Source organism: Electrophorus electricus, chromosome 24 (genome assembly GCF_041902795.1).
Source record: "Electrophorus electricus isolate QZ-2024a chromosome 24, ASM4190279v1, whole genome shotgun sequence".
Taxonomy (NCBI): Eukaryota; Metazoa; Chordata; class Actinopteri; order Gymnotiformes; family Gymnotidae; genus Electrophorus; species Electrophorus electricus.
This window is the reverse complement of record NC_137520.1, coordinates 9811268-9828416: the sequence shown is the minus strand read 5'-3', so window position 1 is coordinate 9828416 and position 17149 is coordinate 9811268. Positions and strand designations below refer to the sequence as shown.

At 41.0% G+C, this 17149-nt stretch overlaps 1 protein-coding gene across 1 annotated transcript; it reads left to right on the top strand.

Moving 5' to 3' along the window:
• The first annotated feature begins 4066 nt into the window (after positions 1-4066).
• On the top strand, positions 4067-17042 carry bgnb (biglycan b). Its single transcript, XM_026998168.3, has 8 exons — positions 4067-4235; positions 10644-10924; positions 13529-13641; positions 14138-14351; positions 14443-14553; positions 14938-15031; positions 15492-15630; positions 15856-17042. The coding sequence occupies exons 2-8, from the start codon at positions 10675-10677 to the stop codon at positions 16051-16053; spliced, it is 1119 nt and encodes a 372-aa protein (XP_026853969.2). The 5' UTR covers positions 4067-4235; positions 10644-10674; the 3' UTR covers positions 16054-17042.
• Positions 17043-17149: the final 107 nt, after the last annotated feature.

Here is a 17149-nt window from a genome sequence, read left to right as displayed (position 1 = left end):
GATGTTTATGTTTTCTTTTGTTTTGTTTTTTACCTCAGTGTTTAGCATCAACATTTAACACAACTTTTGACATAGTACCTGATTCAGATTAACTCTGAATCATGTATTCGGACAGTCTTCGTGACGAGGTTTTCTCTCCAGCTATTATTTCCTGCCTTTTCAACAAGTAAAGTTGGATGCGACGAACATATTCAGCTCCGAAATGTCTTCCAAACTGAAAGGTCAAGCCCCACTGCACTGAAAAGACCGGCATGCCTTACAATGATTTAGACAAATTGTAGGCTGCGACCTTGCAATGGAAAAACGCGGCTTCAGTGCGCAAAGCTATAATTGTACGGAGTGCTAGGATCCATCTCGGCTCTGTTAGATTAAGATCAACCTCGTCCTTCCTTCTCATGCTCGACATGTAATCACACGTCCCCTCTCCGAGCCCTAGCGTGTCCGCCCCTGTCGTCAGCGTGCGGTTACCGTGATTCCACGTAATTGTGCGATCGCTCAGAGAGTGCGTTACTGTCAGAGAAACTAGCTGGATGTTCTGGCTAATTGCGTTCGTTCGCGTTCCTTTTCGCTCTTTAGGAAACGTGTCTGGTTTATTTGGCGCATTTGTGCATTTGAGAAAGCGTCATATTTAATGTCACGGTTCAACAGAGGTTGTCGATCCCCTGCGCGCCATCGGCCGTTCTGAGGCAGTTTACGCAGGGGAGAGTCGCGCAGTGAGCTTGCGCTGTACTTCATTCGTGCTCTAGGTTCTGCCTCATTACGGCCCTGACAGAAGCCTCCACTGCAACAGTCCCCAGAGCGCTCAGGAAGTGTGACTGTTTGCAGTTTGAACGAAGGGAGATCTGCGTCATCCCTCATATCCTCACTATAATCAATTGTCTCCTCTATTTTATTCTCTTCACCATCCCACCTCGGGCTCTTTTTACATCTGGTGTGGGTTTGGAAGCGAGGTGCTGTTTTTACGCGCGCTCTCACGCACACCACGACTCATCCATCGGTCACTGGAGGACAAGCCATTAACAGTGCTATACAACGGGTGCTCCCTTTGACCATAGGACATGGAAACAACCCCCTTGTCTAGAGTTTGACTGCAATTTTGGAGTTTGACGTGAGTTTTATACAGGTTATCAGGTGTGTCACACAGGTGTGATACACACCTACCACCTGCATTAAACTAATGCATTAAACACACTGCATCTGACCAATCGATGTGATCTTAAGAAAAACGGACACACTGTAGTCAGTTTTCCTTAAATAATAAAGACCATAGCCCTTCATGTCTGTACCCTGTTCTGTGTCTGCTCTTGGCTGGGGACAGCAGCTTCCTGTGTTTGTTATTGGAGGATGTAGGGGAGGGAGGTAGAGGTCGATAAAGTCCTCCACCCCCACCCCTGTGGCCAAAGCACACATGGTCCAGAACAGCACAAGGCATTCCACAGTCGCACGAATGAACACAGGGGTGATGTGACAACAGTGCCATAATGGAGTAAGAGCGGCAGAAGGAGAAACAAATGCCATGGCAGCGTTGACACATGGCCACAAGAAAACTCCATACAACCATCCACAAGCTTGTGCATGACCAGAATCAGAGTATGAGTTATGAGCAGGAGAACGGAACGGTACACGAGCTACATGCTCAGCCAGCAGAGATGTTTGTTTTGGCACACATCCATGACATTCAGGCTGATATCATATCATATCACATCATATCCACATGATGCTGTGATGCATTTTCTTACACACTTCCACCAATCGTGGCTTTTCCCATCAGTGATCTTGCATCAGTGTTTTCATTACATTCCTAAAACCCTAATACACCAGAAAAGCAGAGGCCTCAAAGTGACAAAAATCAGGCAGAGCCACCTGAAGAGGACTCTGGCACTCCTGTTAAGAGTGGAGGGTTTGCTGAACAAAGGCAAGAATGCACTGGCTCCTCAGTACCTGCAGCAGATGAACAGATAGATGGGTGGGTTGGTTACGCAAACAGAATGCAAAAATACAGGTGAAACTGTAGCACTGCAGTGCGGTGTGGTCCACCTCTCCTCTTTTCTCTGACACTAGAAAGCTCAGCTGTTTGAGACAAAGTCTGAAGGAAATAATGATGTCTCCGGGTTCAATCTTAAAATTCCCCTTATTTTTATGTCAACCAATGACAAAATTGAGCTGACGTTATAAAAAAAACTAATGTTATGTTCTTATATTCTGATGATCTGATGAAGTTTAGAATTAGCATTTTTAAATCACTTGCAGGTGAATGAATATAGTTTTTCACTTGGTGAAATTGCTTCCAGGACACATGTCTTCATTTCCCAGCTGCACTGGGTGAGTTGGCACTGGCAGTAATGTGAACCAAATAAATGCTGAGCTGAATAACAGTGGATGTTGCCAATGGGAAATAGGAAACAGCCTGTAGAAATACACATATGGGTCCCCCAGTTCTTCATGTGCTCTACATTACGATTGGATTAGATACATATAATAATAAATCTTGAGTTTGATGTTAATGTTGATTACAAATAGTCTATTGTATGGGATAATTAGATAAACAGAGAGAAAGATAGATGGACAGAGAAAGAGATAAGAGAACATGCCTTCCATTTGTGGTTATGGTTGCTATTAGCCAGTTAGCCTACTAGTCACTGGACACAATTCAAGTGATAATATTAGAACAATGTACTTGTAACTTTCTGTCATGGGGAATTTAATCCCATCCTGCGTCTGGTTTGTAATGTGGAGGGAAAATGCAGTTACACAAAATCTGAAGTGTATGAACATAGACAAAGAGTCTTGTGCCAACAAAGGTCTTTCTCAACCAAGGCTTTGTCAGTGAAGCAGGTAGAAAGTGAATCACTTTAATAGCAGAGAGTCAGTACAAGTGCCCCAATTTCTAGAACTAAAAGTACACTTACATGCCCACAACTCCGCAGTGTACTAAGGAGTCTAAACATATGCTTCTTTGTGGTTCTTTGGCCCTGTGCAAGCTATATTTCAGCAGTTTGCCCACCACAAAAGGCATCACTGAGGACAAATGTCACATTTTAATTTCATCACTTAAACCCAAATGAGCTGGATCCATTCTGACAGCTGTCGCTTTAGGTGGGTGTCCACGCTGTGTGTAGTTACCACTAGAGTAATTAGATTTAATAAATAACATGCATGTCTTCACAGGCTAGTGCACTTAGAGATAAGGACACCAGGGGGCGCACTGATTAAAACAGCAAAGTAAATAAATCCTTTGAGGTATTGGAGATTGTGGACAGCACTACGCTGTTCTTTTAAAGGAAATAAAATCTCTAACCATTTAAGTTTTGGGGATCTACGGCTTATTCTTATAGGTCAACATTTTTGTGGTGTCGCGTAAAACATGAGGTGTCACGTTTGGTTTTCACAGCACAAATATATGTATGTACTGAAATCGTAGCAGGTCCGAGGTATACGATCCATTCATGAAAGGACTCAATCATTTAGGCTGACGGCTATAGAGCCCTTTACCACAACACCCTTACTGCACCACATTCCTTTGCTTGTAGAATTCCCTAAAGGGTACTGTTGCTAGTGCTGTGTCCAACATTTCCAAGCTGTAAACAAAGCAAAAACACAAAGAAACTCTTAGGACTTAGAGTTAAAATAAATAAATAAAAGTATCTACAACCTACAAGGACTCCGATTTACGAATGTAAAATAATTACTTCGTCTCTGTAGACTTTTTTTTTTGTGGACTAAAACCAAATCATTGTAAAATCGATTTCTGAAATTTGAACGCTGCCTCGCGGTACTTCTGTAACGGCGTCAAGAAACGGGCTCATTAAGCTACCGGTGCGCGAGCGTCTGCGCGCGCAGAGTGTACAGTTCGAACCGTTACCTAGTGCTGAAAGACCTGGCGCAAGCTTTCATTCATTTTAGTAACCTAGAAGAATTCTGCTGGCGGGAAAATATATTTTACTTAGATTTTCATGTAGTGTCGGTACATTGTCTGTGTGCTGTCTAAAACTCACTTTCTCAGCATTTTGTGAGCGTCTTATGTGGGAGAGGTTGGCTCAAGTTTGGGGCCGGACCCCTGCTCCTCAGTTATTTCCTTAGTTTCCAAGGGACGGTCGGTACTGTGCGTCGCTGACGGACATAGCCATGATGACCCGAAAAGCTGCGAACCTGGCTTAGTTTACAATGAGAAAATAGTATAACGGGATTATTTCATATTTTAAGACGAATTTGGTACTATTGCTGTTAAACTAAAGGTAAGTTAGGTGTAAGTTGTGTTCTTTCACAAATATATTTCTACCTTATTGAACAGTTAGGCGCTTGTTTGTTGCACGTAGAACATTGTGAGTCATCTAGCCATGTGGTTGACTGTTATTTCGTTCAAGTTAAATAAATACCTTTTATATCAGTCAGTATTAAATAAGTAGGTACATGCAACGTCGAATGGAAAAATGTTTAGTCCACGCACTGCAAACTCGTGATTAACTGGGTATTCCCATTATCTTGTCTTTATATTCCACACGCACCGACAAAGCGCCAATGTTTTTGGCAGTTTTCATTTCGATCTTTAGATGTCGCCAAAGTGCGTTTAAATCAAAATAAGTGATCAGGTGAGATCAGTCTTCTACAGGTTCGTTCTTTTATGCCTTGGTCACTGAGAAAGTGGTTCTTAGTACAAACGAAGTTTAAATATTGTTAGGAAATTGAAAATGAGACTAAAATGGGTAGACTTGACGTTAAAATAATATTCAGTTGAGATGTTAATAAACCGGATTTGTGGTTATATTACAGAGGTACATTATAATACGAATAGGGTGTTAGTAACAGCCTTTTGAGACTTTGCTGTTTTAAAGATTGAACTGGTTGTATTCAATTAGCCAAATACTACCAATATTATTAACAGTTTTATTAATTTGTAACACACACTGTGAATAATGTCAGTAAATAAGAAAATGAGTTTTTAAAATGTGTTATAAAGAACAAAGCCAGCATCTCTGCCCCAAGGCCTGTATCATGGTATGACATTAACAGAGGGAAGAATGTGAGGGTACATAAGAAGATTGTGACTGGCTGTAGACTGCATCCTCTATGACTTTAGGTTGAACTATGGGACAGGAACAGACAGCAGACTTATTAAGAATGCTTTGGAAGACTATAAGCAGATTTTTACCAGGTTTTATTAAGTATGTTGATATATAGGTACTCAGGCTGAGTCTTAGCTGAGTCAGGTGAGTTCCATGGTTGAGTTTCAGTTCCTATAAGGAAGAAGAAATATTAAGATTTGTTTTATTTATTTATTTATTTATTTTAATTACTTTTTTTTGTGGATCCTTTCTGTGTACTTTGTGCTTGTTATTTTTCCTTTTTTATCTACCTGTTGTCCCTGAGTGCAGTGTTTAACTAAAACAGTGGAAATTTGATATTTAAAAAAATACTGGGTTACACATAGTATAACCTAAAACTCTAACAACAGCCAGGGGACCACGGCACTAAACAGCTTTCCAATAATTCTTTGACTCGTGGCGCTTGGTTTTTTTTTTTTCTCACCAGGCCTGAATTAGTCTCCGCAGTCCCCTGCTTAGGCTTGCCTATGCCTGGCTATGTGCCAGTCACCACATCCAAGCAGAGCGGTAGCAGACACTTTGCCAGACAGAGACTTTTTTAGGGACACAAGTCACCAAATTACAGCTGAGACTGCAGTTAATTCCAGGCAAGTGCTTGGGACCCGGAACCGCCCAATGGTTATTCTTGGAGGAAAGGGAGAAGAGTAAGCAACTGAGGGAATTAGAGCATGGTGTAGATGAATGACTTCCATCAACAATGGTAACACCAAGTGTGACTAACATCTGATAGAGTAACACATGCAGCAAAAAAATGTATATAATGTGCAGTCAATTTAGTAAAGGTTTATGTCTAATATTACGTTTTAGAATTTTAAATATATGTAAAGCTTTGTTCTCTCCCTGAGGGTCAGCTTTCACATGGATGTTTAGCACAAGATAAGCCACAGTATGAGAAAATCATAGCCTGAGCAGCAAATGCAGTATTGCTGAATGATAACTTCACAGAGGTCGTGCGAGTTCATTGCTTTTTAAGTGAAATGGACAATAACTGCACTCTCTTCCCCTCACATCTTTAGAGGGTGAGTGACAGAAATTCAGTATGTCTAACAGAGGAAGGAAGTCCCATTTCTATATCTGTTTGTTGTTTTTGTCATCACCACTAGATACTTAGTTTCCTTTCTGTCCCTACCTTATACTTTTACTCATTTTATTGGTCCATTCAAATAAAAATGTTTGTCAAGATGCTAATGTGTGACTCCATGGGAAATTCCAGTAAAATGTTTTTAGTATAATGCCAAATATTGAAAACTAACTACATGAATTACAAACCCCAAGTCTTCAGTAGATTTTGCTTACAAAAGTACAGACAATGTTTTGGCGAGACAGGAGGTAGGAGGTAGTTCACTAATTTTCTGTGCTGCTGTATCTTCATTATTCCCATGTCAGTGTCTAAAGTACATGTTTCATACAGAAGGACATAAATGTGCACAGTGGAGAGAATTCCCCTCAGCTGCTTTCCAAGGAAGCTGGAGAAGGCTAGTTCAATGAATGTTCTATGACACAGACTGCTGTTGTCTAACTGACACACACATTCTGGACAGTTGTCTGTTGTGTTGCTTTTTAAGGAATGCTTTGACATTTGGATTTTCTGTTCATAATCTTCTGACTAGGTGGAGAATCAGACTATATGACAGTAAATACTTTTGATTATGTGTATCAGACTTGCAAATTTAGGACCATTCTTGTTTCATTATGTAAATAAACTTAATCTACATTGTTTGGGATACAAAGTGGACCAAACTAATAAGGTGATGAAATGGGTCATTTATTCCATATCTACACTGTGCTATAATAGGTCATTTATTTCATATCTACACTGTGCTATAATAGGTAATCAATTCCATGTCTACGCTGTGCTATAATAGGTAATCAATTCCATGTCTACACTGTGCTATAATAGGTAATCAATTCCATGTCTACACTGTGCTATAATAGGTAATCAATTCCATGTCTACACTGTGCTCTGTCTACACTGTGCTATATTGTATGTCTACACTCATTTTCATTTATCATCTCTCTCTCATTCCCTATTTCTTGTCACACTCGATCCTCTTTCCTTCTCTCTCTGACACATCTCTCACACATCAGCGTATCTCTAAGACTACCAAAGTGCTTAGGGTGATAGAAATAGCAATCTGTAGCATCTGTAGAAGGGAACTGTGGTCTATGTAATTACCAGGATACGCTAGCCTCTTGTCTAACCTTGGCCCTTCTCCGGGCTCTCTGTGTGAAACAGGGGGAGGGGTGTATTTCCATGTTTATATCATTTCCATGAGTGCAAAAGGGCCCCTGAGAAATAGTCACGGCACTTGTCAAACTGTCTGCCAGTATATTTGGCTCTAGCTGTGGGATTATCTATCTTCCCCTTGTCCATTTTCTCTCTTGTTTCTTTGTACATTTCTGTGTCAGATCAACAAAGCTGTGCTTGTATACAGTTTACAGCCAGATGATTCTGTTATCAATTACAGTTCAGACTGAGATCCATCTTGAGGCCCCCCTCATTGTATTCTACTGCAGAATTAGCACCCTTGAGTGTTGAGGGGCAGCTGTTTAAAAAGTTGCTGAGAGTAAATGCTTTGCAAAACAGCATTCCTCTTCAGAAATGTCATATATATTTATACATAGTATCATGCCATGGTGCTCATGATGCGTTTTGTAGGCTTTTGCATGGTGAGCTGGAAGCAGAGGCTTCTGGGTAATTGTGCATTGGTCCTTGCATTCCTCTGGGCAGGCCAAAGTGGGCTGTTTTGGGAAGTATGGTATAATTTAGCAACTATTTTTACAAATGGGAACATACTACAGAGTGAGTGTTTTTTTTTACCAACATGAAATTTGTTGCCACTTGTTGTGCGGTTAGTTTTGAAATAAAAGGATGGACAAAAAAGAGATTGTACGTGGTTGAAACTCAGTGCAGACTTAAAATCTCAGGATCAAAACTCTACGGCGATTGTTTACGTCTACATTTTAACATACACAAAACTGGAAATGGAAAAGACCAAAGCCCTTCGCATTTATGGCCAAGCTTACTTATAGTCTCAGTAGCATAATATTGAATTTACAGAGCTCGGTTGTCAAGGGAAAATCATGCTAGACTTACCAGTAGACACCAAATCTCTGTGAAATGGTGTGTTTCACCATTATATTAAGGATTTAATAGAATTGTATTAAGGATTTAATAGAATTGTATTAAGGATTTAATAGAATAATGTTTATATTCAGTTGGGACTCTGGGTGTTTAATGGGCCTCACCATTGTTTTTGTCCTATTTATCTTTAGTTGTGCAAAGAAATGAAGTGAGATATACTCATCAGTCACTATGCAGCATGCTTTGATAGAGCAGGGCTTAAGCTGAAAGGCCTGGTAAATGTTATTGGCAGTGCATCCTTTATTTGTCTTTATTTAATCAGGCATTTTACAAAATGGAAAATTACATGACATTGCTTATGGCATTAGAGACCAAAAACATACATTTTAATACAAAATACTTAATGCGCAGGTTTAATTCATGGGTTGAGAAACTAGGGGCTTAAAACTTCTCAGATTTGTCATAGATGGTGGAAGGAGTCTGTCGCAGTACAACAGGTAAGATCTGAAATATTTGGGCGGGGGGGGGACTTTCAAAGTTTTATATTTTGTAAGGGGACTATTCAGATGTTCGGTGATGACTTCTAAAGTTCTGAATTTGCCTTCTAAAGAGAGGTGCTTGTATTGCCCTGTATTATGTGTTCTGGTGTATTATTACTCTTATTGTTTTATGAAGAAATAAGTTGATTATCTTTGTGGGGAATATGATGTCTTTTGTCTGAACATATTAATATCCAGGCTTATATCCTCTACCTCTTGGAATGCAAGCCCATATTGTACCAATGTTGAGGGTGCCTGTATAAACACTGTGTTCTGATTGTGATGTGGAAGAGGGTGAAATTTCCACAGCCAATGTTTCTTTGGCCAGTGCACCAACATTCCTCTAGGAGGAAAAGTTAGGGATTCAAAGCTCCAGGACCAGGATTTGATGTAATCATGTGTGGTGACTCTGCTTCAACCAAGTCTCTCATGGTAATATAAAGTAACAGGAGTAAGGCAAAGCTTTTGCAGTCTTCACTAAGGTCCTGTATTTCTTCAGAAAGTAAGGTATGCTTCAGAGTTTAATTGTTTTCTTTGGGGTTAGGTAAACCTGGGCTTTTAGAAGTGGGGATCAGGTGGTGGTTTAAGTTTAAACAAGTTTAAGTTCTGGTTAGATGAAGTTTAATTTAAAGGTCAGTGGAAGATATGTCAGGAGGGCTTGGTTTGAAGTTTACTTTAATGTCTGGTAATCCAGCAGTGCTTCAGTAATTATTGAAACCCCTGAGTCACAGAGCGGACCCTCAGCCCAACACAAATGTAGTCGAGACATCATCAGCACATTCAGCTGGAGCTGGTGCAGGTTCAACTATGACATCATAAGCCTGCTCTCCACCCTCCCAGACACACACACACACATATACACACATACACTGTCAGAAGAAACAACCCCACCTTCTCCTTTCCTGTCTAATGAATGGCTTGTGTGTTTGCAAAGCCATGTTTGCCTTTTTCCGCTGCCACCACAGACTGTATGACTGGTCTTGCCCCAGACACACACACACACACACACACACACACACGCACGCACGCACGCACACACACACACACACACACGCACGCACGCACGCACGCACGCACGCACGCACACACACGCACGCACGCACGCGCACGCACGCACGCACGCACGCACGCACACACACACACACACAAGCTGTCTCATTATTGTCTTTTGATTTTTTCATAGATAAATGCTCATACATGGCTTCTCTAATATATTTTTAACTAATTTCTGTAGGTGTAATATTAATTTTTCATTGCCGGTCTGGGGCAATATATGCTGGATAGGACATTAAATCTATGTATTACAGAAGCCAGTAGACCACACTGTTGTTTAGTAGTCATAATTTCCTGTTAAAAAGAACACAGTAGATAGTAACTACATAATGATATTACTGACCTACTGGAGCAGAAATAGCCCTGCAACTATGTTAGAGCATAACATCACAGATCATCTTTTCACTTCCTGTCCACACATAAATATTTCTTAGGCTATTATAGTGGTGACCTATGTGTTTACTGTACCAACACTCATTCTGTGGCAAATTTAAGAAAACCAAGCTTATGCTTTAATGTTGCTTTTCTTGTGTTTGTCAAGCCTCAATTGGAAAGTCTTGACAAGTTATTGGCTCATTGCCCTAAGGTAACACCTACTCTGGTGCTGGGTTTGAGTCGGGTGAGCCTGTCCAATACAAACATCATGCACTGGACATCATACTAATTAGACAACATCCTGCCATTAACCGCTGTTCCACTCAGCCCTCCAGTTGGTAGACTTTATGGGCAGGGAACAACCTACCTTTCAGAGTATAAGACATGAGCTATGGTAAGCACTGGATTAGTTCTGCTTTGTGACATGGTTTATCTTTCCTCTGTCTGTCTCCTGTCTGTCTTGTCTCTGCCTGTCTCGCTGCCCTGCAGGTCAGAGTGTGCAAGCGCTTGTGTGTTAGTGATGCTGTCCCAGTGCTATCTCCTCTTGCTCCTGAGCATGGTCAGCCTGACCCCCTGCTCACTGGCACTGCCCTTTGAGCAAAGGGGCTTCTGGGATTTTGGCTTCGATGGTGAGGCGGGGGGGCTGATGATGACGATGATGAGGGATGAAGAAGGCTCCGGTTCGGGGGAGGAGATGCTGCCCGAGATATTTCCTCTATGTCCCTTCGGGTGCCACTGTCAGCTGAAAGTGGTGCAGTGCTCTGACTTGGGTGAGTGCCAGAGGCAAGTGTGTGTGCGTATGTGTGAGTGTATCTGTGATTGTTTGTATCTTTGGGTACCTGCTGTTTATGTGAAAGAGGGCAAGAGAGAGAAAGAGATAGAAAAAAAGAATGAGAGATGCATACATTAATAAGTGAATGAATAATGAGAAACAACCTTATAAGAAGCAACCAAGGTAGTGAGTGAAAGAGAAAGAGAAAGAGTCACAAGTGTTATCTCAGAGAGAGAGAGAGAGTCACAAGTGTTATCTCAGAGAGAAAGAGTCACAAGTGTTATCTCAGAGAGAGAGTCACAAGTGTTATCTCAGAGAGTCACAAGTGTTATCTCAGAGAGAAAGAGAGAGTCACAAGTGTTATCTCAGAGAGAAAGAGTCACAAGTGTTATCTCAGAGAGAGAGTCACAAGTGTTATCTCAGAGAGAGAGACAGAGTCACAAGTGTTATCTCAGAGAGAGAGAGTCACAAGTGTTATCTCAGAGAGAGAGAGAGTCACAAGTGTTATCTCAGAGAGAGAGAGAGAGAGAGAGAGAGAGAGAGAGAGAGAGAGAGAGAGAGTAAAGGAAAGGTAGGGGTTCTTTAGGGATTTACCCAAAAGAGCGAACAGAGGCTTTGATGGCAAACAACAAGTGCCTCTGTGTAATTTCCTCACGAGCTCTAACGAGTGGTTTCGTGTTGTTCTTGGGACACATGTAGGATTTTTTTTACAGGAATAAGGGGAGAGTAAGGAGGAGCATGCAGACACAGACATGTTGAAAAGCAGGGCTTAAAAAACATTGTTTATTTTTGAATTAAGGCTCAAATAAAAATTCACTAATCCATCATGTTACCCTTTAGATGTATATAAAAAATTGTAAATATATGTTTGTCCCAGAGTGGTTCTTTATCCCCCTCTGTTGAAATAACTGGAAATATAATAGATTGATACTGTCTGAAGAAGTCTGTGTTGACTAGAATTAGCTCTGTTATTAGTATTAGCTATGTAACTATGCATTGGCTATGTTAATTTGTTGTGTACTCTTACCTAATAGTCCTGCATGTGCTGTGAGACATGGAGCATTGCACAGCCAACCCCCCTGCTACCCCCACCCACACACACACAAATTATCTTGTTCTCAGAAACTTTAAAGCTTTGGTTCTGAGAAAGCTCAATGAGAACTCAGGAAGTGGGAGCGTACTTTCATTAAAATGTACTATCTTTTGTTTGTTTGCATGTTTTATTGGCATATGTATTGTATTAGTATGTTTTTCTTTTTGTATATATTAGTGACGTTTGTTTTGTGATTTGGAGCATTCATGTAGATGATAAATATCTTCTCGGGTAATTGTTGATAATCCACCGGGTACTGTTAAATAGATTTTTCTGACAATGTACAAATATTAGTCAGTACTGTTGACTTTCTCTTGCACTCCTTATATATGTTTTCTGAGAAGATTATTCATAACGGTGTTTGTGTTTATTTCTAACAAATGTTGAAATGTAGTTTGGTCTGTCGTGTGCATATTACTGTAGAACATAAAATCTATTTTGGAGTGCAGATTTGTGTTGGTGAGCCGGTAGGTGGTTGGTTGGTAGTAATTTAGTATTGAGTGGTTAGAGCTCGGTTGGACTCTTGGGGTTTGGCTGCTTAGCTCTGTCTGGTTGGGGGTCTATGTTGGCCTCATGCTGATTGGCTGTAGTGGCAGGTGTGTAACCACCTATGGTGAACACCAGGATCCTCACATACAAAGTGAAATATGTTTTCTGATTTTATAATCATTTATAATTATGTAATCCTAATAGAACAGCACCTACATTAGGTGTTACACTTAGTTTCCAAAAAGGCCTTGTGTAAAATGAGTGGCAGTTCATTTCTTTCCTTTGTTTTTCATGACCCCCAATAAGCAGTATGTTGGCGTAGATGTCCTGGTTATTGGATGGTTATTGCCTTATGGCTGGATGTAGATGGAGGGACAGTAGAGGCTGATCCAAATCACTTTGCACTGCTGGGATCCTAAATGTTCTGCCTTAGATTATAAGATAAGATAAGATAAGGTAAGATAAGGCTTTATTGATCCTGAAGGAAATTGCAGAAAGGCTAAAGGCTTTGCTGGTTCTGTGCTTCTAATATTATAATGGCTGCATGTAACAGTTCCACTCAGACATGAGTGCAGCTCTTTATGATGGCTGTGCATTTGACTGATGTTCATGTTGTTACATTGACCTAAACATGGAGAGCTTCACGAATCTGTGCGCATACCATAAACATTGAGCTTTTCCTCAAAGTAAATGTTTCATATCTCAGTACAGTGTGACAGTGACTGTCATGGTCAGGGTGTTCTATTTCATTTGATTTTTATTTATTTGTGTTATTTTGCTGACACAGGAAGGTCTTTAGAGGCTCTGTGAATCTAAACCAGCTGGACAGCATACGGTTTGTGTATGTGTGTGTGTGTGGGTGTGTGTACATTTGTCTGTACATTTGTGAATTCCCTTGTGAATGGGAATTAAACGTCCATTAATATGTGTAATATGCACTTGTCATTGAGATGTATACAGAGCTGTAAATTTTAGAAGTACCATAAAAACAACATCTATACATTTTGGGTTTGTGTTTAGGCTTGATTGAGGTCCCAAAAAACATCCCGCCTGACACGAAGCTGCTGGATCTGCAAAACAACCACATTACAGAGCTGAAGGAAGACGCCTTTAAGGGCCTCAGCAATCTCTATGTAAGATAAATCTCCATTTACTAAAACAAATGCTGACAGAGAGAGCAAATGGAATTTTTAAGAAGTGATTTACTCAAGGTTTTATGCATTAAGGAATGATGAAATAATGGACTTTATGGACAGATATGTAGTAAGAGGGCATGTGAGAAAATGGATGTGAGGAATTGGTGACAAAACAATCCAAAAGGATGTTAAAACAGATCAAGTTATTCTGAACCGAAATGCCCCTGCCGTTCTGAGAACAGAGGCCTGAGCCAAACTGGATATTTTAGTTCCCTCCTGCACTCCCAGCTAAGCAAAGCCAAGGTTCTTTCTCTGAATTTATTTAGAGCTCTAACCAAACATAATATTTAACATGTCAAATGAAATAAGAGTACATCGTTAAACAAGGTTTGATTCATGCATTTCATTAACACTTTATCTCATTGTTTCCTGTTCAGCTTTGGCTTTCAGAGAAAAGCATCTGCCATGTTTCTGCTTCCTTCCATCCTGGCAGGCTTTGTCACTAGTCAACAACAAGATCTGGAAGGTTCACCCGCGGGCCTTCTCCCCCCTGCGCCACCTGCAGAAGCTTTATTTCTCCAAGAACCTGCTGACAGCGATACCCCGGAACCTTCCGCCTTCGCTGGTGGAGCTACGTATCCATGACAACCACATTAAGAAGGTGGCTGAGGGAACCTTCTCTGGCCTGGGCAACATGAACTGTATAGGTCTGGAGGCTCCCTCACTGTACGGTTGGTTTTGTGGTGCATTGTGATACAAAAACTAACGTTTGGCCATCTTCTGAAATGCCTCTTATAGAAATGGGCGGGAACCCCATTCGGAACAGTGGCTTTGAGCCTGGTGCTTTCAAAGGCCTGAAACTCAACTACCTGCGCATCTCTGAGGCTAAGCTGACTGGTGTGCCCAAAGGTGATTTCTGATTTCCTGAATCAGGCATTTATGATATTTATTCTTAAGGCAAGGTCAAGTCAGAAGAAGATGGTTAAAGGAGGTGAACTGGTGAGTGTGTGGAGAATGCAGGGTATTAAGAGCACAAGTGGGCTATTTTCCGATTTTGTGGTTCTGTAATTCTTCTTTACTCTTAATGATATTAATGTAAATATTATTATAGTATTATATTATAATTATTATTACATTAAGCTACATATAAAGATAATAATCTTTTAAAATTTTGCTGTAGACTCCAGATTTGTCCTCCTGACTTAGTGAGTTAATTAACATCTAATTTCCATGCCTATCGCACATTTTATGTACAGTCATTGACTGTATTTTAATGAGTCCCTGTTTTCTCAGATTTTCCTGAAAGTCTCAGTGAGCTTCATCTAGACCAGAACCAAATCCAAGCAGTTGAGCTGGAGGATTTGAGCCGCTACAAGAACTTGTTCAGGTCAGTGAGTCAGTCACTGTAGCAACTGTGCCACCTAGCGTTCTATTTCATTAGCACAGTCAAAAATGAGGGCATATATTAAAATGCTTTTCTTGTGGCTTTTCAAGTTACATTTTTCAATAATAAACATTTAAATTCTGTATTAGTTTATCCGAAGATGTTTAACAATCATGCTACCATTGTGTTATTTACACAAATGAAAACACCAGGATTGAATTAAAGTGGTGTGTAGCCACACTCAGCCTGGACTCTTATGACCACTGAAGGATGTATTGATTAACATGCAGCAGTAACCAGATGAGGGGGTAAAGGCAAACCTGCTCCCCATTCCAGCTTGTTTCTGTTCACTTTGTTTTCAGGATCTTTGCATTTCTAGATTACTGTGAGCCTGTTTTAATGTCTCTGTGTATTCTTTGTTGCTCCTCACACTTTCACTGGTATGCTTATTCACGGGTACAAGGTTGGGCCTAGGCTACAATCGCATCCGTATGGTCGAGAACGGCAGCCTGTCCTATTTGCCGAACCTGAGAGAGCTGCATTTGGAAAACAACCAGCTGACCCGTGTCCCCAGTGGCCTGCCTGACTTGAAGTACCTTCAGGTGGGTTGGGATGGACGGGGTGGTGAGGAGTGTGTACAGAAAATATGTTTGGCAGGGTCAGACAGCCTACTGCACAAGGGGGAGCTCAGTGCCGATGGAACAGAAACGGGCTGCTTCGAAGACCCTAGAGTTAGACAGAGACTGGAGGAACGGAGGACTCTCAGCCTGCTTGGTTTCTTCCTGTGCATGCTCAAACCCTGCATCACCCATGTCCTTCACTTTCAGGTGGTCTACCTCCATTCCAACAACATAAGTCAGGTAGGCATGGACGACTTCTGCCCGCGCGGCTACGGAATGAAGAGAACCTTCTACCAAGGCATCAGTCTCTACGGCAACCCGGTCCCTTACTGGGAGGTGCAGCCCTCAACCTTCCGCTGCGTCTACGATCGGCTGGCCATACACTTCGGAAACTATAAGAAGTAGAACCGTGGGAGGGTGATGGGGGGGGGGGAGAGAGAGAGAGAGAGAGAGAGAGAGAGAGAGAGAGATAGAGAGACGAAAGAAACGGATACTGGACATCGAAAACAAAAACCAAAGGAAGGACGGAAGATCGGAGGAGAGGGGAGATGTACAGTATGTTTAGGTTAGTGCGGTCTCGAGGCTGAAGGGGCTGGATAAGGTAGAGCAAGTTCTGAGCAAGATTTGCTCTGCTCAACTCTATGGAGGATGCAGAGTATTAAGAGCACAATCTGACTATGTTCCAAAGCATATTCCTTCAACCATGGCCAAATGCTACATAGGATATGTTTTCATTTCAAATAAAATACCTATCTGTTTCTTTTGCAACGGGCTTCATATTGTTCACAAGGTATGTTCATTAGTCATTTAGTGTCATTCAGGTTGACTCTTAATTAATGTCAGTTTTATAATATTATTATAATTATTATAATACTAGTTGTTTTATTGTTGGAGTCTGTTCAGAGAAGTTAAATATAGATTTAAATAATGTTCTTTATGTATAGGCCCGTCTTTATGAGTGTGTTTTGGTGAGAAACTTTTTTTCAGTGCCTTCCTTCTTGTGCTTCAGGGGTGTGTTGGGTTGGAGGTAGAAAAATCAGTACTGTATATCAGAGAACCACATTCCCTGTTTTACACTTAGCGCTTTATGATGCAGACTGTCAGAAAGCCAGGCCCATGGGTTTTCATTGCCATCACCGGGTCTGGAATTGAGAATGACTGTTCTGTTTTGCACAATGTCTATGTCTCTCCACATACCAAAAGATTCGGATGGATATTTTGGGCGGGGCTGACTCCATGGATTGGTTGGCAACACCGCGAGCATGCGCTGTACTCTGCCGATGTACCAAGTTGATAATAATAAAAAAAAAAGGCTCCAGCTTCATTTGAGGAGCAGAAACGACATGATCATGGTCTGAAAGCTGTGACAAATAAAACAATAATTTAACAATCAAGCAGTTTGGTGAGTGGGATGCGATGAAAAAATATAGATTGGAACTGAGTATTTTGAGTTAAATCTCGTTTCATATAGGGTTTTTTCAGTGTTCTGCATGCTCGATCA